The 20,893-nt window shown below is 31.4% G+C and overlaps 5 protein-coding genes across 20 annotated transcripts in view; 2 read left to right on the top strand and 3 right to left on the bottom strand.

The window, feature by feature from the left end:
- Positions 1–2,398: 2,398 nt before the first annotated feature.
- LOC108002438 (uncharacterized) lies at positions 2,399–5,150 on the bottom strand. The gene is made up of 3 exons (XM_017064123.3): positions 5,008–5,150; positions 3,897–4,018; positions 2,399–3,229 (listed from the first exon to the last, which is right to left on the bottom strand). Exons 1-3 carry the CDS (start codon positions 5,008–5,010, stop codon positions 3,037–3,039), a joined length of 318 nt encoding a protein of 105 aa, XP_016919612.1. The 5' UTR covers positions 5,011–5,150; the 3' UTR covers positions 2,399–3,036.
- A 540-nt stretch (positions 5,151–5,690) lies between these two features.
- On the top strand, positions 5,691–9,089 carry LOC108002439 (c-Myc-binding protein). 6 transcript variants are annotated; one of them, XM_017064126.3, is made up of 4 exons: positions 7,065–7,206; positions 7,454–7,598; positions 8,003–8,124; positions 8,240–9,089. In XM_017064126.3, exons 2-4 carry the CDS (start codon positions 7,596–7,598, stop codon positions 8,382–8,384), a joined length of 270 nt encoding a protein of 89 aa, XP_016919615.1. In that variant the 5' UTR covers positions 7,065–7,206; positions 7,454–7,595; the 3' UTR covers positions 8,385–9,089. The 6 variants fall into 6 exon arrangements, with proteins under 6 accessions (XP_061926865.1, XP_016919614.1, XP_016919615.1 ...); XM_062070883.1 differs by having other exon boundaries at positions 7,180–7,373; XM_062070882.1 differs by lacking the exon at positions 7,065–7,206 and adding an exon at positions 7,230–7,373 and having other exon boundaries at positions 7,454–7,829.
- LOC108002435 (transmembrane protein 267) lies at positions 6,014–7,087 on the bottom strand. The gene is made up of 2 exons (XM_017064121.3): positions 6,800–7,087; positions 6,014–6,586 (listed from the first exon to the last, which is right to left on the bottom strand). Exons 1-2 carry the CDS (start codon positions 7,085–7,087, stop codon positions 6,254–6,256), a joined length of 621 nt encoding a protein of 206 aa, XP_016919610.1. The 3' UTR covers positions 6,014–6,253.
- LOC108002437 (prefoldin subunit 3) lies at positions 8,865–10,380 on the bottom strand. Of its 2 annotated transcripts, XR_009828770.1 has the most exons (3): positions 10,082–10,380; positions 9,119–9,664; positions 8,865–9,022 (listed from the first exon to the last, which is right to left on the bottom strand). XR_009828770.1 is itself a non-coding variant. In XM_062070877.1 (2 exons), the coding sequence occupies exons 1-2, from the start codon at positions 10,163–10,165 to the stop codon at positions 9,176–9,178; spliced, it is 573 nt and encodes a 190-aa protein (XP_061926861.1). In that variant the 5' UTR covers positions 10,166–10,239; the 3' UTR covers positions 8,865–9,175. The 2 variants fall into 2 exon arrangements, 1 of the variants encoding a protein (XP_061926861.1); XM_062070877.1 differs by having other exon boundaries at positions 8,865–9,664; positions 10,082–10,239.
- Positions 10,381–12,193: 1,813 nt separating this feature from the next.
- LOC108002428 (proto-oncogene tyrosine-protein kinase ROS) overlaps positions 12,194–20,893 on the top strand; it is a 26,672-nt gene continuing 17,972 nt past the window's right edge. For 4 of the 10 annotated variants that reach the window (XM_062070830.1, XM_062070829.1, XM_017064113.3 and 1 more), the window contains exon 1: positions 13,765–14,932. In XM_062070830.1, the coding sequence (XP_061926814.1) occupies positions 14,783–14,932 (150 nt within the window). In that variant the 5' untranslated portion in view covers positions 13,765–14,782. Of the gene's footprint in view, positions 12,333–12,571; positions 12,685–13,764; positions 14,933–19,181; positions 19,740–20,893 lie in introns of those variants that run through there. The other 6 variants (XM_062070828.1, XM_062070827.1, XM_062070825.1 and 3 more) reach the window with 5 other exon arrangements.

Here is a 20,893-nt window from a genome sequence, read left to right as displayed (position 1 = left end):
ACGTCTCGACGCTGACCGCCATTAAGCCGATCGGAGAAAGGAAGCTCGAACGCGCTTTAATTTGACCAAAATCGAGGGACGCTCGATGATCGACTCGAATGATTGTGAAAATTGGAGTTTCTTGTTAGACGTGATCTTGTCGGGAAATGTGTTTGAAATGCAACGTGATAAAAAGATGATGTTTTCAAGCAAAATCAACGATGGTATCTGGAATAGAAGATGAATTAATTTTTTTATAAATCTGGATAATGTAAAAGGGAAGAAAAATATACGTACGTATGTTTTATTTTTTTGTAGTTCAAAGTCAGAACATGTTGATTTTTATCAAGACGGGGGATACAATAATAGTCTCTTTTTGAACGTTTGCATCATCAAAATTATGTTGTTAGAAATTTCAAAGGCCTAAGGCTTAATACGTCCTTGACCTGTATCTTGTGGCAACGCAGAAAGTTGCCGTCATTGTGCAAGAAATCCGATGATAAAGCAACGAAACTATGCACAATGAAAGAGATATTTAATCGAATATAAAATAAAAATCTAGAGTTATATATATATAAACAATTAAAAATGAAAATTTATTGTGTAAATTTTTTTTTTTGTTTGAAATAGATTACGTTCTTGCTGACACGTGCAGTGAGTCTTATTGTTAATCTTTTCGCTAAAAAACGAAAGAATAACACGGTATGTTGCGATTGAACGCTCAAAGAATAACATATGTCTCGTGGCATGGTTTACGAGGGACAGGACGAAACTGACCGTAATCCTGCCTGATTAGGAGCATAAACGCGGATTCACGAGGTGCGGTTAAACTAAACACTCGACAAATTGCGTGTGCCGGTGGAACCACTTATAGGAAGGTATATCTAAATAGAGAGGGTGTGATATTCGCTTATTATTAAGGGGGAGAGCTTAATAGCACACTCCTATAATCTTTCTTTCAATGTTCATTTCAAACACCTATAATTCAATTCAATAAATTAATTGAAAAATAGATTTTTATATCACTCTGTTACAGCAAACTATATATTTTAAAAGTTTGATTAGAATATAAATAATTCATCGATAAGTGCGATATAATAATAAAAATTCTCGATAAAATGTTGGCGATAAATCCGCAAAGCTCGAGATATTTTCTAAAGAACGATAATTGATCTCGTGTGCGGTGATATGCCAATGATTATGGATAGTTTCGCATACATAAAGAGTCGACAGGAATCGCGTAACAGTGAAAAAGTGAATCGTGTAAGTACGCGTCTTGTAAATCTGGTATGTAGACGAGGGTAGGTGGCGCTTTTGTATATATATATATATATATATATACATGTATAAATGCATGCAGTACGCGCAAAACACTAACACACATTCATGAGTAACATAGCATACGTACACATGAACGGATGGGCCTGTGCGCAATCAAGGCGAAGGGGTGCTTTAGCAGAGTCGCCCCATGGTTACCAAGGCAACGGCACGTAACACCGCCCACAACCCTCAGGCTGTCTTGTCCGATGTGTTTGCTCGATGATTTTATACCAATTACGGCCTATCCCCATGCTATTGCCTACTCCCCGTAGCATCGTCTGTATCCCTACCTACATCCTCATCGCCACCCACTTTGACGTTGTTGCGTATATCGGTCGGAAGGTGCTCCACTTCCGCTCTAAAAAAGAAATCTGCAAAGTACCTGGTGCAAGCACTTATACATATATCAAGTCGTAAATTTTCCTTACATGTATGTGGAATCGTTTCTTGGAATCGTTTCTAATATTCGTAACTGTTAGACATGATAAAAATTTTAATGTTACGTTTTACTTTCTTCTTGATTTCTTTGGTATTTAAATTAAGACAATGACAATGGATCGCAATTGTATAAGCAACTTTCTTGGCGCTCTTTATAGTTCGATACAAATTTTATTCATCGATTCTTTTTGTGATTCGAGTGGAAGGTATCGAAGACCCTCGAGGGATCAGAATACCAGGGTGGTGTTCAATTTCTGAAGTGACATCGGATCGCGAGAGAATAATTATTGGAACACACACGTTGTTCGAGAGTTAAGTGGACATTAATGGAAATGCACGATAAGAGGATTATACATAATTTGTGGATAAATATAATGTATAATTTATTGATGAAATTCAATCCTAAATTATAAAATATGTAATGATTCATATATAAATTCGATTTTAATAAAATCACATACAGTATTTTCCATGATTTTATAAATCTCGAATTGAAAGTATTAATTTCTGCAATCATGATAGAAAAATATATTTAATTTATATATATATATATTAATGAAATGAATACAATTAAATTAGTGTTATTTTCGATAAAAAAAAATAATGGTAATAAACGGTATGTGAAACAGTAGTGTATAAATGAAATGAGTAATCAATAAAATTAAGAAACATAATAATATTTATTATAAATAATATACATTACAAACAAAACAAACGTTATTTTATGTAGAGAATATCTTTGGAATTTAATCACTGTTAATTAGAAATAAAAAATAAATCATTAAAGAAATAAATAATAGAAACAATTTTTAGTAATTATTGTAATTATGTTGTGCAAATTAATTATTATATTCAATTTTTCTGATTTTCAATAGCTTTTTTTTTTTATACTTATTTCCCTGAGCGACTAATGCACATAGCGAAATCTATCGGTAACTGAATGTACTACATAGTTAATTTTTTGTTTTGCGAGACATTACCATCTGTAGATAAAGTATATCTAAATAAAATTTATATTTTATTAATTTATTACTCTAATAAATATATTAATTAATTATATTTTTATATTTCTATAATTTTGTTCGTTTTTTAACATATTATATATAAATAACTATGTATATAAATAAATTTTTATGGCAGATGAAAATTAAAAATTTATGTAAGTCTTATATCTTATAAACTGATAAATAATGTAATTTTAATTTATTATACAAAATTAATCAATCTTTTAGTATGGTATATGATTGAAAATTACATAAGTTATGCATACAGTCTGTCATTCAAACTTATTGATTTTAGTCAAAATTTTGATCGTGCTTCGTGATAAGTACCAAAATGATGATCTTTTTTTGTTCCATAATCATCGTTATAGTTATCGGAACCGCTGTACATCGAGAATCCACGACGTGATAGTAATTCTCCTGGTACAATCGTGGGATTCGTGTAACAAAAGTCTGCCATCATACTTGTTTGTCTATTCAGTTGATTGGACCTGAACAATTTTTATCGATTTGTTAAAATAATTATTATTAAAAATTAAAAAAAATTATTATATTTAAAAGCAAATTCTAATTCGAAAGATCATGAATTGAATTAAAAAAATTGATTAAAATATCTATAGAGGGAAGTAGAAAAATAATTTTAAAAAAGAAAAAGGAATTTAGTCGCGTATAAGCTGTTTTAATTCCCATATCCATTACACATTCTTTTACTAAGATAAGCTAAACAATCGTTTTGCTCGCAGCAAAGATACGATATCGATGCCGTAATGAGTCATGAATTAATTTTTTTTTTCACTCGCACGTCCCAATATTACCACGAGTCGACAATCATATTTGCTCTTTAGAATGTAAATCTTACGTGACTTATTCGGATTCCTAGTTCGTCGAGAACATGGCTCGTCCCAATAAAATGAAACGCCGGCTATGCCACTGATATCCATCGAGTTTAATCAAAAAACCCGTCAAATATTTTAATTAAAATAACGTTGAAACTAAATCATTCAACAAGCAAAGCCTGCTGTGCATTCATTTCTTTTTATTATCCGTTTTAAGCAAAGCTTAATAGCGTTGAATTAAAAGCGAAAATTAGGAATAAATTCTTGCAAACAAAAGAAAAAAAAAAGAAATGCTATCGAATGAAAGAAGTTATGTACTTACCCGTCTGTTGATAATCGATTCACTTTGACAAACAGTACGCACACTAAAATGAACAGCACTAGCAAAGCACCAGCAGTAATCCCACCTGCTATAGCAAAATACAATACCAACTCATCGGCTTCCTAGAAAATTAAACATTTAATTTTAAATCTTATTGATAAGAAAACACTTTTAAAAATTCTTAAGTATTGTTAACGATTTATCAATTAATATGATTGCTTTGAAACTATTTTTAAAATAAAAATTCATCAAACGATTAAAGAATTATTTTTGATAAGAAAAATTCGAAATGTGCCAATACAGCGAGGGCGTAACAAAGATGGAAATAGTGAGAATGCAAGAATGTGAAAGAATCTTTGTCACGCATGGTTGCTTTGCACTTCCTCGAAACGTTATTTCGTAACTTGCGATTAACGCATCTGATGCCATAAAAACTAATAAATATATTGAATACAAACAGGAAATTTGCGAATCATAAGTTTGTTTTGCCATGCAAACCGTTCGGAATTCGTATGAATGGTAAAATGCATAATACTGTGAATGTCATTATTTTATGCTGAATGTAATAGAATTGTTAATATCATCAGCAAATCACTTTCATCATATAATTCCAGTGATTCTTCTTACGCCAGTTCAACCTTGAACATTGTTGCATCTGTAATAGGCATCCGTTCGAGTGGTCGTAATTACTATTACAAAACATGCTTTATTATGATTTTGTGATTAGCCTCGTTTCATGTAAAAACATTAATACATATATATATATATATATATAAGTAACAATAATTAAAATTCAAATAAAAAAAAATAATTAACTATGTATGTAAAATCACTCTAAATAAAATTATTATTGTTTTATCAATAATAATATAAATGATGAAATAATTATATATGACGAAATTAATCGATAGATGGACTAACTATTCATTATAATAATAAGACGAACGACAATCTTGATGTACATATAATTAAAGCAAAATTATATCACATGATTTGTAATATTTGACATTTTAACTGAAACACGATTTACGATCAGGAGTCATAGCATTCCATAGATTTCAGAAACGGTTTGAATACAATCCATAGAAAAATCAGAACAATGTGTACTCACCATGGTAAATATAATATAAACGTAGCAAGTATGACACGAGATCTCCCTGGAGACAATATTGGACTGGCGTATATACACGATCAAGATATCGGTATCAACGCATTATCATAGTTGATGTGATATCTGCGAAAACCTGGCGGCATTGTAGAGCTCCCGTTCAAAAATTTTTATTATTCGTATAAAATTTTTAAAAATATTATGTATAAGAAAATATCACATAGCGGAGATAGTGTAACTCAATGTCATCAATAGTTTCCTCGAATAACACATCTAACAAGCGATAATAGTTCACTAAAAATGTATCCAGAACGAAAAATTAATTTCTCGTAACAAAAATCAAACGGTATTTCACTGTGAAAACACGAAAGAGATAGCAAGATAATAACACTTGTTGAAACTTTCGATCACGAGATTGATCGTTTTAAAATTTCATTGAACGCCATCGTAAACACCATCGTTGTTCGAATAGGTTGTTAGAATAGGTGACTAGGTAAATGAACACTAATATAAGATCGCGGGACGAGAGTGAAGTAAAGTGTATAACAGTGCCAGCAAAGCAATGCTGAATGCTGATAAACCCCTCCAACTTGTGGAAGGTGTACGTGTACACACGTGTGCGCGCGGCTGACTTCTTGCAAGGGCATCTGCGTCCTCCGCGTTCACTCAAATCCCTATGTATTACACCAGCACGCATATATTTACGTGGGTATCGTTAAATTTTTACATCGCAATCGAACATGGATCTATGTATAGAGATACACGATATAAGAGACCGGCATACGTGAACAATGCTCGTTTACTGAACACATGTGTCTCTGGAAACAAGTATGTAAACATTATGAACACGACGAACCCTTTTTAATGTATGTATGTAAGTTTTTCCTGTTTTGATATTTTATGCTTATTTTTATGCATTTAAGGATAAATATAAAAGTTGCATAAATATAAAAGTTTTAATTAGGTCAAATTATTTACGCAATTGTTTGCTATAATATAAAAACAAATGTATTTCTTAAAATATTTTTATTCTTCTTAATTAAATAAATTAAAATGTTATTATATTTATAATCCTTGTTACTTTATAAAAGCTTATAAAAATGTAATATTTATTTGTAATAAATATGATTAAAAATATATAAATTATAAAAAATATACATGATATATTAATATAAAAATTACATTGATATATATATACATGTATATTTGTACATATTATATACATTTAGCCATATTTATTTTATACTATTTACACAATATCAATTAATGTTTCATTATCTGAAGACTTATATTCGTGCATAGATGGTACCATTAACCATTGTAGCACATGAGGAAGCATCATACTCATACTTAAGTATAAATAATATGGAATAGGTTGTGTAGAACCAATAGGACAAAACCATAAACCTCTTCTTGTACCATCTCTTATATGATGGCTTAGAAAGCTTGCTAATATTATCCAAGAATAATAACTGAATTTTGGTTGATTAAATACACTTGAATAAAAATTTAACATAAGCCATAATGTTACAGGTAGAGTAGTACAATGAAAAAACGGTCTTTTTTCTAGATGTGTTGCATCCTGTAAGAAATTATGTAAATATCATTATATCAAGTTATAATTAATATTTTTTTTAAATATGATATATAATAAAATATTAAATAATAATATCTATATATAATTCTCAAAACAAATTTCAAATTTAATATTTATATGAAAAAAAATTTCATTATCATTCTCTATAAATAAGATATGCTGATTATTTAAACGATAAAAGGTTATGATATTACTCACACTTAACTTCCAACTGCCTGCTGCAATAAAATGATCTATATCGATAAAAGACGATAAAGAAAAACACAAGAAAATGCTAGAAAAGTTTTGTATAAGAGGTTTTTTTGACAAATTTAAGATAACTGCCCAAGTAAGTCCACCAACAATCGCGTGAGTGACATTGTCAAAAATCGCGCGTGTCATGGCAGTCTTTCCATGTTTCAATCCTTGATCACCAATGAACGAACAAATACCTATGGCACCAGTTAGCACTATTCTTATAAAAACTTCTTTTCTTCCCAAAAACATTATAATAAACTTTTTAAAAAAAATTTAAAGCTTTTTTTCTTTAATTTATAAAAAGTTAGAGAAAAATTATATTTCAAACATTACCTCGCCATATTGAATAATCAATGCTTTTATATAGTGTGTGTATAATATCTCTCATTATATTTTATTTTAGCTAAATTTATATCAATAAATTTAATATATTTTATAAATAAAATAAAATTTTACATTAATTAAGTGATTATATTAATTTTATTTATAATTCTTCATTCATATGAGAGAGGATATTATTTTAACTATTAATTTTGTAATTATTTAAATTTTATGACACGAAATTTTAGAATGGCATCAGATATAGGTCCAAACTGAATACTTTTTTGATTATAGTGTTTCCGATCGAAATAAATTGTGATATTCGAAGTTTATTATTGAAAGTACATAAGTTTCGTAAATTGTATTTGTAAAACAAAGTGAAAAAAAAAGAGAAAGTAATTTTTACTTTTACTACATATTGAATTCATTTCTCAAAATGGTAAATGATAATTTTTTTTAATTAAAAATTGTTTCGTACATTCATTGTTTTGAAAATCGCATATATCATATGGCATTTGTTCTGAATGAGCATCATAAAGGCTTGTATCTGTTCCGTATTGTGTGATTTATCAAACACGTGTTGTCGGAAATTCTTTGAACTATTTGCTAAAATAATACTTTCCAAGTATTGTTGTAATAATTTGTGATAATAAAAATGTCGAATTTCAAGGTAATGCTAAATCTATATATTCTTATTTAATATAATTTCTTCAATAACGATGGCGATGCAATATCTTTTGCAGTGTTATTGATTCAAAGTGTTTGATTATTATGCGATAATTTAATAAATTTTATAAATCTATTAATTTTTATTATTTTTAATTTTTGCAATATTTATTATAGCCACCTGATTCTAAAAGAGAAGAATTTAGAAAATATCTGGAAAGAGCAGGAGTGATGGATGCTCTTACGAAAGTACTTGTGTCTTTATATGAAGAACCAGAAAAACCAGATGATGCTTTAGAGTATCCTTTTAAAATTTATAGTTGATACATTCATATTATAATATATAGAAATTTTAATGATATTATTAGTTCGAATTTTTATTCCAAAATAATTTCCTAAATAATATCATCATAGATATATTCGTCTAAATCTAGGAGGCATCACAGAAGTTGATGTGGAAGTACAAACATTAAAAAAGGAATTAGAAGAAGCTAAAGCCAAAATCAATGAGTTAAAAACAAAGTTGGTAAAATATGAAGCAGATGAAGGAACAGATTAATTCACGAAGATTTAGTTATAATAGGATACTAGTCCTTGCTGGACACTGACTTTTACAGAAAGTCAGACCGACTATGTGCCTTAAAAATAGATATAGCAAATCACTTTCTGATACAATTTAAAACATAAGATAAATTAAGTTTCATGCAAATTCCATTAGTTATAAGCCTATTTCTTATCATGTTCACAAAAGTATAGATGATACTTTTTATATTTGTTTTTTAACAAAATTATATGTGTTTATAACATAAGATCTAGTTTGTAATTAAAATATACAAACAGGATGATAAATTAGAAAGTAAAAATCAAATTAAATTTTTTGTTTTGTGATATTTCTGATATTAATAAATATAATGTATTATTTTGTTTTTTATATAAGTTGTATATTTTTTTTTTTTTTTTGCAAAAATATCAAAATAAGTCAATTAAGTTTAATATAATAAATGTGGTAATAATCTTATTATAAATACACAAAACAACATGAAGTTAGAATTCAAATGTATTTGTGACAATATACATAAATATTGGTGTATCTAGCTTATAACCTAAATGGTATTCGAGTTCTTCATTTCATTGATAATTTCCAACAGTACTTTTTATTCACAGGCTCTTTCCATTTGACAGTGTAATGTAAGTAACCTTTAAAAAAAAAAAATATTAAAATATTATTAAAATTATATAATAAATAATGATATATGTGAATTCATTTTGCATTTACTTTTTCTTTATAATTACCTTTTGAGTTTTTAGGCATTCATTGCGTGCACATTAAATTTATTAAAAAAACAGCCTTCATGTTGGTTTAGCAGCTTGTCTGCGTTTTACTTCCCAATTATAAATACGTGCCATATTAACTTCTGTTGTAGTAAATTGATCTCTCACAAAATCTAAATCATGTTCTACATAACCTAGATTTCTCTTTGCTGCTTCAATATTTTTTGTTAACATTTCTTGTGCATCATCCAATGTATATTCTAGCATAACATTAGCTCCTAACCACAAACAGACTTTATCAGTAGGAGGAATAACAGCCTTTGCATAAACTTGTTCTGATAAAAGAAATTGTGTTTCTAGTTCTTTGCTTTTGTCTTTCTCTTGTTGTAATTTTTTGATCATGTCTAATGATCTTTCTAGATCTGGAATCTGAGCTTTCAAACGTCTTCTTTTATTAAATAAATTATATTCCATAAATTTATATTTGCCATGGTTTTCATCCAACTTTTGTAACACTTTATCTGCAGATTCATTTTCAGGTCTCGCCATGAAAGCGTCGACATCGTCCTATATTAAAAAATTTGTATAAAAATTTTAAAATAGTATTAAAATAAAAATAAATAATATATATTACAAAAATAATAATATTTATATATTTATATTATGTTTGAATATTGTATCTCTTCTGACCATATACGGTTAGTATAGCGAAAAAATATTGTGTATTTTTATATATTATACTAATAAGCAAAAATTTAGTATAAAAAATATCAAAATAAAAGAAAAAATTTTTTATCTTTATTTTTTATTATATAAATTTTACAACATTTATTTGATAAAATTTTACAAGAATTATTGATAGTCACGAGGATTATTCCTTCGTAAAAATATATATCATAATATCACGTAATACATTAAATTTATATATTGATAAATATTATAATAATATATCATGTAAATTTTTTACTAGAATAATATACTCACTACAAATTCGGCCTCCGGTATTCCGGCATACGACTTTTTCTCTTTATCCAGCCCAACGTCCGCTTTATTTTCACCGTCTTCCATCTTGAATTACCATATAAAACCTCATAACATGAGACCTGTTTACATGACTATTTTAGCAATTAAAAATTTTTATTTCATACAAATTTAACATATAAATACGTATATAGTATAATAATAATATAAAAATAATATTTCATATGTTACATTCAGAATATAGATTTATTTAAAAATACAAATTAAAAATTGTAAAATATATATATAAATATTTGTCACATTTGAATTCCAATCCGAGAGGTGGCGGTCTCTGGTGATAAATTGAAATACTATTATTATTAAGGACATATAAGTATTATTAAGGATATTATCTATATAATATTTATTTTATGTTATAATAGTTACGAACCTAATATATTTACATTTTACATATAAAATGAAAATAAAAAATTGTTCACTAAGAAAGATAAATAGCAAAAAGTACTGATAAAAATCAAAATTTTTAAAAAATAACAAAATTCTTAAAATAAATATATAATAAGTGAGTACCTAAAAAGAATAATTAATAACAATTTATTAACTCAAAAACGTGTTATATTACGTAGAATTTTTAAGTATTAAATAATATTTCATAATAAATATAACTTCTAATTAAAAAAATAATAAACAAATTAATAAATGATTGCTCTTACTCGCGTATTAGAGAAATTATTGAATCGCAATTAATTTCTGATAAAGATAACAATTATCTTTAAGAAACATTTAAAGCTTCATGGGATTGGTTAAATTGAACTTTCTTTGTTCCTATTCAATAGGCATTTCTACATTTTATTAATTAAGAATTATTTTATTCTTTAATATGTAAACAACTTGTAAATTACAAGTTATTTGAAGTAATTGTATAAATATTCATATAATATATGAATATGATTATAATATTTGATTATAATATTGCGAAATGATGGGAAAATTATATATTAATTCGTTTATTAATTTCTTTCATCTCATCTTATCTTAAAAAAAAAGATATTCAATATCAAAATATGAAAATATAAAAAATATATTAATGAAAATATCACAATCATGAAAGAAATTTATTAATTTATTAATTAATGTACACATATATATGTAAATTAAATTCTTTATTTCTATCTTGTGTAGATATAAATTTTTTTAAAGAAAATTCTTAAATGCTTTTTTTTTAAACATTTTATATAAAAAACTATTATTTCTTATTATAAAAAATTTTTATTTTTTTCTTAATCATTCTCTTCAGTTTTATTCTTAATGTATAGTTGTATTCAATCTAAATTATCTGTCCACCCGCACCCTGCATATCAAAGCACGGACAGACAAACTGACACTATATACGATTGACGCGGGGCGCATTCCTCCTCTTTGATATACTTTATTGGTCTAATAGACCCGAATTATTGCTGTATCGTGTAAAGTAGAGTGTAAGTCTTGGACTAGTCGTTGAGATGTCTTACAAAAACTTCTTTCTTTTGTATTATAATCACGTTGTATGCAAAACAAACGATGGATCACGAACACATGTGAATTGGGTCGCACTTGAGAAACATCTTTTTTATAATCACTTTGTTAATAAATCTTTTCTTATGTATCAAAATAATCATTTTTTAAAAATAATCATCCTATTAAAAGATTCTTATGTATAATATTTTTATGGATTTTAATATAATATATATTTTCTTTCATTATAAAATATGAAGAAAAATACCTTGGAAAATTATAACTTGCCCCTTTATTTCTTGAATCACATCGGTCTTTGAAAAATATATAATAAATTATTACGCGAGATTACTTTGTAATTTCATCATTTTAAATCTTGTACAGGATAAATCGGTGATCTATCGATTGATATCTATCATTTTAATTATAACCTCCAAAATACCGAAGCAATATTTGCTTCTCATCGAGTTAAACACGTTATAATCGCGACGCGAAATAACTTGATCTGTCTACAGTTGCAGAATAATGTCAACTTTCTCGTTCAGCACGAGCGTAGGATTAGCAGGTTAGGACAGATTAAGGATGTAACATTTGTTGTAGGCGCATAGATCACGATGATGACCCGTAACAAGTACGTGTCGAGCGACAGGGCGATCATATAGGTACGGGGTACACCAAACAGGAGTGATCCGAGTGAGCGAGTGACTGAGTGAGTTGGAGGTCGGAGGAGTATATTGGCCATTTCCGCAGGAAGCCCTAGGTAACCTGTAACCGCCATTGAGGTTGGAACTAACGTGCCACAGATCGTTGCCGTTTCATAACAAGCTGTTCTGAATTCGTTTGTCCATAATCTCGTTGCGTTAATTGATTGGTTTTCGTTTTTCATTGTCGAAATAAAATCTTTCTCTTTATCCGAGATTTTTTTTTATAATTATAATTAAAATTAATGATTAAGAATATTAAAAGATACCAGTCTTCAATATATTTATTTTATTTTAGTATTTCAATTGTACAAGAAATTGTAAACTGAAGATGTTCTGGAAATGATTTATAAATGATAAATCTGACGAAATGAAGAAAAAAAAGAAGAGAAAAGACTTTTCTTAAACATGGTAATTATATAATTTATGGTAATTATATTAATAATTGTTTGTATTAAGTGTATGACGTACTTAAGGAAAGAATTTCAACAACTTCTGAAACTGGCAATACAAAAAGTTGAGAAAAGGGTTGATAATTAGTTGAAGAGTTTGTTCTAAGTTTATATTTTAAGTTATCGCGTCGAACGTAAAATTTTATGTTTATGAACTAAAAATATTTCTATTTATGTGATGTCACGAAAATATTTACGAGACACGGCATTAACGCAAACGCAGGTAAATCGAAATTCTCCACGATAGAATAGATAGATATGCGTACACGTCGAAGAATAGATCGTTTTCGGGTCATCGAAAAGAAAGACTCAATGCATTGGTCCATGACTGACAATAGTAACATAACATAATACAGGCTGACTCTTGTCGTCCGCAGATTTAATCTGTCGAAATGAGTCATCGTTTTGACTCGGCTACAGCGGACAAAGACTGAGAAACAATATTAAACAAACAACTATGTGTTTATCTATTAAAGAAAATTTATTTTTATTATATAATAATAATCATAAATAATTGGAAAATTTACTTTTTCTTGTATGAAAAAGTGAAACGACTTTTAAGTTAGTAATAACATCCCATTGGTTGTATTGCCAACAAAAAGCGTTGGTTTCTAAAGGTGTTAAAACGAATGGTATGTGTACAGAAATTTTTAGAAAGGATGCATTCTTTTTCGAAACGTCAATATAAGTAATATTTACTCGAAACTCAGCCTCAAATTTACTTTACCGTCCGACTATTTTCAATCTATAACGCAACAGAAGAAGATGATTGAGTTAATGAAATGATGTTCAACCAATGTGTAATTTAAATTTAAATTCAATTCAACTTTTAACTATATTCTTTCCTTAACTAATTAAATATACTATATATATTAAAATATTAAACAAAATTATGTGAAATCTTGCAACATTGTAATTAAATTATAAATTTCTAAAACTCTAAATTCCTAAAAGATATTTGAATAAATCATTTTTTAGCTTTAAAAATTATAAATATATTCTAATACACTGTTTTAAAATATAACAAGAAAAAATCATACCATTTTTCTTCGTAACTCATTTTTTCCAGGCTTTCTTGACATCGGACAACGTGGATATCCGACTAAAAGCGGCACGTGCGAATATATGAATGAAAGTTTACGAGGATAGTAAGAACAGGTCAATCTACCAATTGACCATTGGTCAGTCGGACCTGCACAAACGAAAGTTCAGATCGTTTATTCTTTTTGTTCATCTTCAGACACTTTACAGGCATATGCCATAGTGGCTTCATGTGCACACGCTAGCTTGGTAGTATACCTACCACCACTGTACGGAATTGGTCAAGCAGAGTGCAACAGATAAGGGTTGCCATGGTGGGGGATAGTTGACTCTCTAGTGGCCATTCGGAGTCAGTTGCTCTTATGCTTGCCAGACATTAACAACACCACGCTGGGCTCTTACAGTGAGGGCCTCGTGACTCGAAACGTCACAGGTGATTCGAAACAATTTCGAATCCTAATTTTTTATCGTGAAATTTATTTTTCGTTTATTCGTTTATATAGGACTTGATCGAGAATCCCTATTTTTTTCGTGGTTGATACTTTTAAAATTGCAAGAAAAAAGTGATGGAAATTATCCCGATTACTTATAATTGTTGACATTTGCATTGGTGAATTTTTTTAGTGACAATTCTATGCATAAAAGTTGAACGTGAATTTATACATTTGATTGTAGTGAAGGTATAATTAAAGTAAGGGTGAATTTGAATGAGCTATTCGATAGAAAAAATCAATCTGTCTTTTCTGTCTATTGATATGGAAAGTGCGCGATTTTATCGGTGATTGCAATTTCATTTAGGAAACATCGATTTCTCAAGTGCTCGAATTCCTCAAACTCGAGGATCGATGTGGAAAAATGCGGAGGAAAGAAGCTTGATATTCGTTTCGAACCTTCTTGTAAGGTCGTGGAGGTCATCAGGATCGAGAGAACAATGACGATCGATAGTTAAGGAAATTGCCATAAAAATTTTGTGGAGGGTGATCGAGGGTTTGTTTTACGAGGGGGTTGTGGATATTATGTTAGCAACAGGGTTATGTGTATTTCTGGTGTTGGCGTTGGCGGGAAGCGTTTCGGCGCTTCTGCCAGAAGATTTCGAAGATCGGACTGCTCCTGCCAATCTCCAAGAAGAATGCGCCTCGAAATGCCCGGATCTCGATTTGAATCAGGTCAGAATCAGAATTTTATGATTTATAATATAATATAATATTATTCACAGAAACAGTATATAATTCTCTTCTTAAGCGCAAAAATTGAAATCTGAAAAATTTGAGATTTCGGACACATAAATGTTATTGAAACTTTATCTATATAAAATATTCCTCAACTCGTTTCGCAAATCGTTCAACGAATATAAAATAATTCTATTTTCTTTTCTATTTTGTTTCCTCTCTTCCACATTGATCAATTTCTTTGCCACTTATTTTGCACGCCGCGCTGTAACTTGTTGCGCCTCCAACATGTTGTGTTTGCTCGTTTCGAAAGCAAAAGAAAAAAAAAAAATATACAACTCGATAACGAATTCCAACTTTAGTAATAAGGTGACAGGTTAGTATGGAATCTTGCACGTGTCCAGATCTACCATAATAGATAAAACCTAACTTATTATTATTATTATATATATATATATATATATATATATATATAAGTAAATGAATATACGAAAAGATGTCGCTATCTTTTCTCTCGCTTTTTATCGTAGGCATTTTCGTAGTGTTTATCAGTATTCTCAGTGATTATTCGTAATATTATTATATATGGTCTTATTATGAAACTGCCATTAGATAAAAGTCACGAAGATTGTCGCGTGACCGATCGAAGGATGTAGACCATGCTGAGATTTTAAAAGACACAATCGTTAAATTAACCGTGAAATTTCCATCCTTTTTCCATTCTATATTTTCATAGTGCGCATGCATTTGGCATGATTGTTTACAGCAATAAATAATCGCAATCGCGGGGAAATTTCTTTATCAGTCTCGATTCGATGATGAAGAGGTCAGTACAGCCGTCAAGTTAATAATATTGGCCCGTGAAAGGAGAACAAAAATCGATCCGTAATCATCGCGTCAGTCCCCTGATAGCCTTTTCGCACAAGATGCCGATTATTTTCGTCTGTTATATTTCAATTTAGACTTTCTCTATTGTTCCTTATTCATTTGTCATTCGTATCATCGTTTTTTCTCTTTGTTGTCGGAATTTCGCGATACATATTTGGTCGGTTACTTCGAGAGAATAATATTATTTCACGAACAAAAAGTAAAAATGCAAAAAAAAAAAAATATGAAGAACGATATGAAAACCGGTCGATTCATTGGAATCACGAGAAGCGTTCTCGGAGCGAGGCGAGCGTAACACAAAAATGGCTCCACACGAAGGACGTATCAATTTAAGTCCACTCTCCATCCCGACTGTACCATTCATTAATTAACTTAACTACACGACGGCGCATCATCGCAGTCCATAAGCACGATCTCGAGGATGAAAGACGAGTTGTAACTATTTTATTAACCGTTTCTATTTTTCTGTTCTTTTTTATTTTATTTTCGTTTAATTTCCGTCGAAATATCGATCAATATTCACGTCGTCTCTCGAAATAGTAAACGTTATATATTGAAACATATTCACTTTTCTTCGAGACGATCGTATGATATCTTTCGAAAGGTTCACTCGGAATCGTACTTTTCCTATCTCTCTCTCTCTCTCTCTCTCTCTCTCTCTCTCTCTCTCTCTCTCTCTCTCTCTCTCTCTCTCTCTCTCAAGGCTCGCACAAAGAGCGAATAAGGCGATTGAAAGGATGCATCAGGAGAGATAAACGTAACAAAAGGCGGTCTGGAGAAATGATTAAACCGATCCTTTCGTGGAGAGTTTAATTGATAATTGCTGGCAATTTCGTTCACGCCAATTGCTAGACACTGATTACGATGTTCTTATGTCGAGTTTGTTCACACGAACCATAGGAACCATTCGTTTCGAGGGAACGTTTCTTCTCGGCTTAATGGAATTGCTTTAGATTTTCATCTCGCGAGAAAAAGATATTGTTTCAATATCTTTTTTAAGTTTGGAAAGATTTCTCGAAACATTGCATTTCAATTATCCGGGGCCAGATAAAAAAAATCACGGTTCAAAAATCAACTTCTCGATCCCTTATCTTCCCTTCGTTCTCTTCCCGATCTTCGCCCGTTTTTTCACATCTTCTCGGCCCCGAGGTTCGAAGGGCAACGTGGGTAACCATCCAAGTTCAAGATAAGAGGTAGAGATCGAGATTGGGGTGAAAAAAATGCAAAGCGATTTATAAAATTCATTTAGATTTACATTTGTGTTTACGATGCGTCGTCTATTGGCGCCTGTAATATTTACTAAACACGAATAAAGAAATGAAATCGCGTTATCTCGACACGATGCTAGGATGACCTTATTGCATAACCACGATGATTAGTTTTCTATAAGCCTCGGTGTGACATCAATTCTTTTGAGACCATGGTGTTACCATTTTTACATTTGAAACTAGAAACTTCTATGATTGTTGATACACTTACTCTTAATAATGCGCGAAATATGCCAAATAAATTACCACAATTACTGTTTCACACGCCTAATCGTTCTCTCAATAATGATGTGGAATTTTTCAATTTCGTTTTTTTTTTTTAAATTTTCCTCCTTAATTGGAAAATAATTACTTAAACGGCGCTTGTAATGGATCTCGTTACGCCTACGCGTTAACCTACATAGCGTTTTCATAGCGAGGCAGCCATGGCGTAATTCGACGCATTCATACCTATAAGGATTCGAATCGGGTAGCGACAATCTGGCGAATTCCTATCTCTCGTGAAACTACGTAGAATCCGCAGGATCGTGCAATATTATATGTGTAGCCGTACACAATGAACTTCCTGCCGGCCACATCCTCTCACCTATAACGCGTGCCTGGTGACTTGCTAGGGGTTCACCTCGAAATCCATTGATAATCGTGTGAAATTCGAAATCGTTCTATCGATTCTTCTTTCGTACGCGAATCACGGATCATTATTATTTCTTCCTTTTCGTCTGAATAAAATCGACACATCGGCAATATAAAATTAGCACATAGAAAATTATAAATACAGTTTTATGCTAAGCGAAGCTCGATAACTCGTAGTGCAATGATTTCGCTTGGTAAAAGTTAAAAATTATCTACAACGAAGCTGAGCCTCGTTGTAATCGTGGCTCGATTAACTGAGATTTATCGTAGCTACTTATAAGCTTACTGTGAAGTGAAAAATTTTATAGACGGAAGATTGGATGATGGATGATTTCTATGATTGAACGAATCGAAAAAGAAAAACCAGATAATTCGTTCGAGAATGATGGTCTGTTATTTGAAGGAATGACTGTGTTATCGTTGACTTGAACTATCCAAAATAGCTTGGACTGATAGTAGAAAATATTTATATGATAAACATATGTAAAATCTTTCGATATTCTCGGTTGAAACTAGAAGGAAAAATCTGTGATCAGGATTGAGGGAAAGGTCGTAACCAAGCGTATCTTAAGCTTGACGTATATCTATGTATATATACATAGGGGTCCCACATCATATTAGGATTTCACGAGTTTCAGGGAATTTTTGAAAGGGATACCGTTGATTTTCTCTCACGATCAATGCACGAAGATTGTATAAATTGGCAAAAAAATCCTTGAATCGTAAGATATGTTGGAAAATATTGTCGGCTCGTTTCGTCTCGAGGGGCGATCCTGTTAAATTGTCCAGCCTCGAGTCGCAAACAAATCCTGGGAAGTAGAGTTTCGGCGCCTTCACATGACGTCATATCAATTAAAACGCATGCACGTTTCATACACGCGTATATCTAGACCAGTACACCAGTCCGAAGATCGTAACGAATGGCAGCTGATGGCGACTGTTTTTAATTCATCTTATAATCTTGAAGATAATTAAGAAAATTAAATGGTGACCGCGTGTCCAAATGCCTAGATCCGATAAAATGATCGTTGCGCCCGAACTTTGAAGCAAATCAAATTGTTTTTCATTTCATTTTCATCCTTTTCAGAACTTTTCGACCAACTTTGGTTCGTCGTATCAAACGTCTAAGAATCCGGTTACACAACAATCGTGGCAAAGAATAAGACGTGGAAATGATTTTTCACTGTAAACATAGTGATGAAAAATGCTTCCTGTTCTCCGTGTGTTAACGAGCGCAAAGTGAACCACGCGAGGTGATGGCGTATCTTTTTAATTCATGGCGTAACGCGAGAATAATTGACGCGGTTCGTAGACGAATGCCATGTTTGCGGCTGGTCAAACGTTGGAACGTCGACTGCATTGCTTCTCCAAACGGTCGTTGAAAGGGAAGAGAGAAAGAGAGAAGAAGTGCGAGAGGGACACACAGTTAAGGTGTTTGCCAAAGACAAACCTCAGACTTCAAAGGTAGATGTTCCATCCGAGTGGACACCGTCCGGTATACATTCAACACCGTGCGATCGTGGCTTGTTCGTGACCGCACGAAAAAAACCTGATACCCTTTGCCTTCAACTCGAAGCATCCTGGGACGCTTTGAACGTGTCAAAGAGGCCCCTCCAGTTATACGCTACTTTCAAATGTTTGAGTTAAATTTCGATGAATATTTCAATTTCTGCGAACGAATTATCATTGTTGATTCATGAATTTATCTTTATGAAGGCAAAATGCCGATGATCGAGCGTTGAGTATATACAGTTATACTTTTACGTAATTCGCTTTCATACGTCGATCGATGTAAGGTATAAATAATTTTCGTTGAAATCATCGCGTTCCACGTAGGCCTTGAGAGGAGATACTGATAAAAATCCGTCTTGCGTGAGGGAGAACGCGGTAGTCGGTCATTAGACTCAGTCATCAACATTGGAAGCATTTGGGGGCGAGGTGCAACAGTTGGCGAATGCTTTCGAGCGTGGCGAAGACGTTGAATATGACGGAAGGACGTGCGGAAGGACGAGCAGGTACGCATTAAGCCATTACCTTAGATCGGATAAAACCGGCTCTTTACCGGCTGATTTCCGTTTTAAGAATGGTCTATCTTTTAGTGAGAACAGGAAGCAAGCAGAGAAGCTAGAGTCGTAATAAAACGCAGTGACTTTTCGGAATTTACTGACACACGATAATTCAAAGAGATTATTATAATAAAATGCTTTGGAAGAAGAGCCAATCTTGGAAATAAACGTGCAACGATTCACAACAATAATATACGATAAACGGAACAGGGAATTTCAATTATTGGCGGAGAATATTCTAGCAAGAAGTGTGGTAGTGTCGCAGGGGTACTTGGTTTCATATAATAGTCTAGGCGGTTTGATTAATCGGGTGCAAAGTTAAACGAGCATCGTGCCGGCCGAAGAGGCAAGGAACGCGCAACGAGATTCCTCGACAATGGAAAGAAGAGAAAAAAAATTCATCGTAAAATTGATACATCCACGCTGAGAGGCGATAGTCGCGAAAACACTGCACCATCACTCTGGCTTTTGTTATCGGGCGGTTCTTTCACTCGTCGTGCACTTTTCGTTGTCTTGATGGGAAAATACAGAACAAGAGTATTGTTATATGTCGTATTTTTTTTTTTTTTTTTACATTTTACACAAAACAGCGAAACTTGATTAAAATTTAATTGTTCGCGTACAATTTATGGCACATTGTTTCAAACAATGCCGCACGAACGGATATATATTCATATATATTCAGATATTTTTTTTATTTGCGAAGAAAAATGGTATTTTTAATTTATGACAGGGGAAAAAAAAATTGCGATTCGAACGATGGCAACGGCTTGGCCGCGTTACACGTAGGGGCCGTAGAAAATAAATTGAATCGCTTGCCAGCTTTAAAAGATAGTAAATTGTTTCATCCGGTTCAATTGACACCCCCGATATACCTAGCCCGTCGCGAATGAATCGCCGAATGATCGTCGCAGGATTCTGGTACCGTTTACCAAAAAAAAAAAAAAAAAGAAAGACAAACGGTGGTCGTTACATCGTTTGCACCTGTACGTTACACGCTTCCGGTACACAGGTGCGCGTCCGGCATTTAATGGAAATGAAAATTAGAAAGAGAAGAGAGAACGCGTTCACGGAATCGATTAGATCGAGGGTGGCGAACAATT

The sequence above is a fragment of the Apis cerana genome, linkage group LG1, assembly GCF_029169275.1.
Source record: "Apis cerana isolate GH-2021 linkage group LG1, AcerK_1.0, whole genome shotgun sequence".
Taxonomy (NCBI): Eukaryota; Metazoa; Arthropoda; class Insecta; order Hymenoptera; family Apidae; genus Apis; species Apis cerana.
This window is presented reverse-complemented; position numbering and strand designations above follow the sequence as displayed.

Bases quoted from the DNA above. Each gene is read 5' to 3' on its own strand.
- LOC108002438 (XM_017064123.3), bottom strand. The intron at 3,230-3,896 runs GTAAGTACATAA...AAAATTGTTCAG, and splicing joins AATCGATTATCAACAGACGG to GTCCAATCAACTGAATAGAC.
- LOC108002439 (XM_062070881.1), top strand. The intron at 8,125-8,239 runs GTATCCTTTTAA...ATATCATCATAG, and splicing joins AAACCAGATGATGCTTTAGA to ATATATTCGTCTAAATCTAG.
- LOC108002435 (XM_017064121.3), bottom strand. From the start codon at position 7,087: ATGTTTTTGGGAAGAAAAGAAGTTTTTATAAGAATAGTGCTAACTGGT. The intron at 6,587-6,799 runs GTGAGTAATATC...AATTTCTTACAG, and splicing joins CAGGCAGTTGGAAGTTAAGT to GATGCAACACATCTAGAAAA.
- LOC108002437 (XM_062070877.1), bottom strand. From the start codon at position 10,165: ATGGAAGACGGTGAAAATAAAGCGGACGTTGGGCTGGATAAAGAGAAA. The intron at 9,665-10,081 runs GTGAGTATATTA...TTTTTAATATAG, and splicing joins TACCGGAGGCCGAATTTGTA to GACGATGTCGACGCTTTCAT.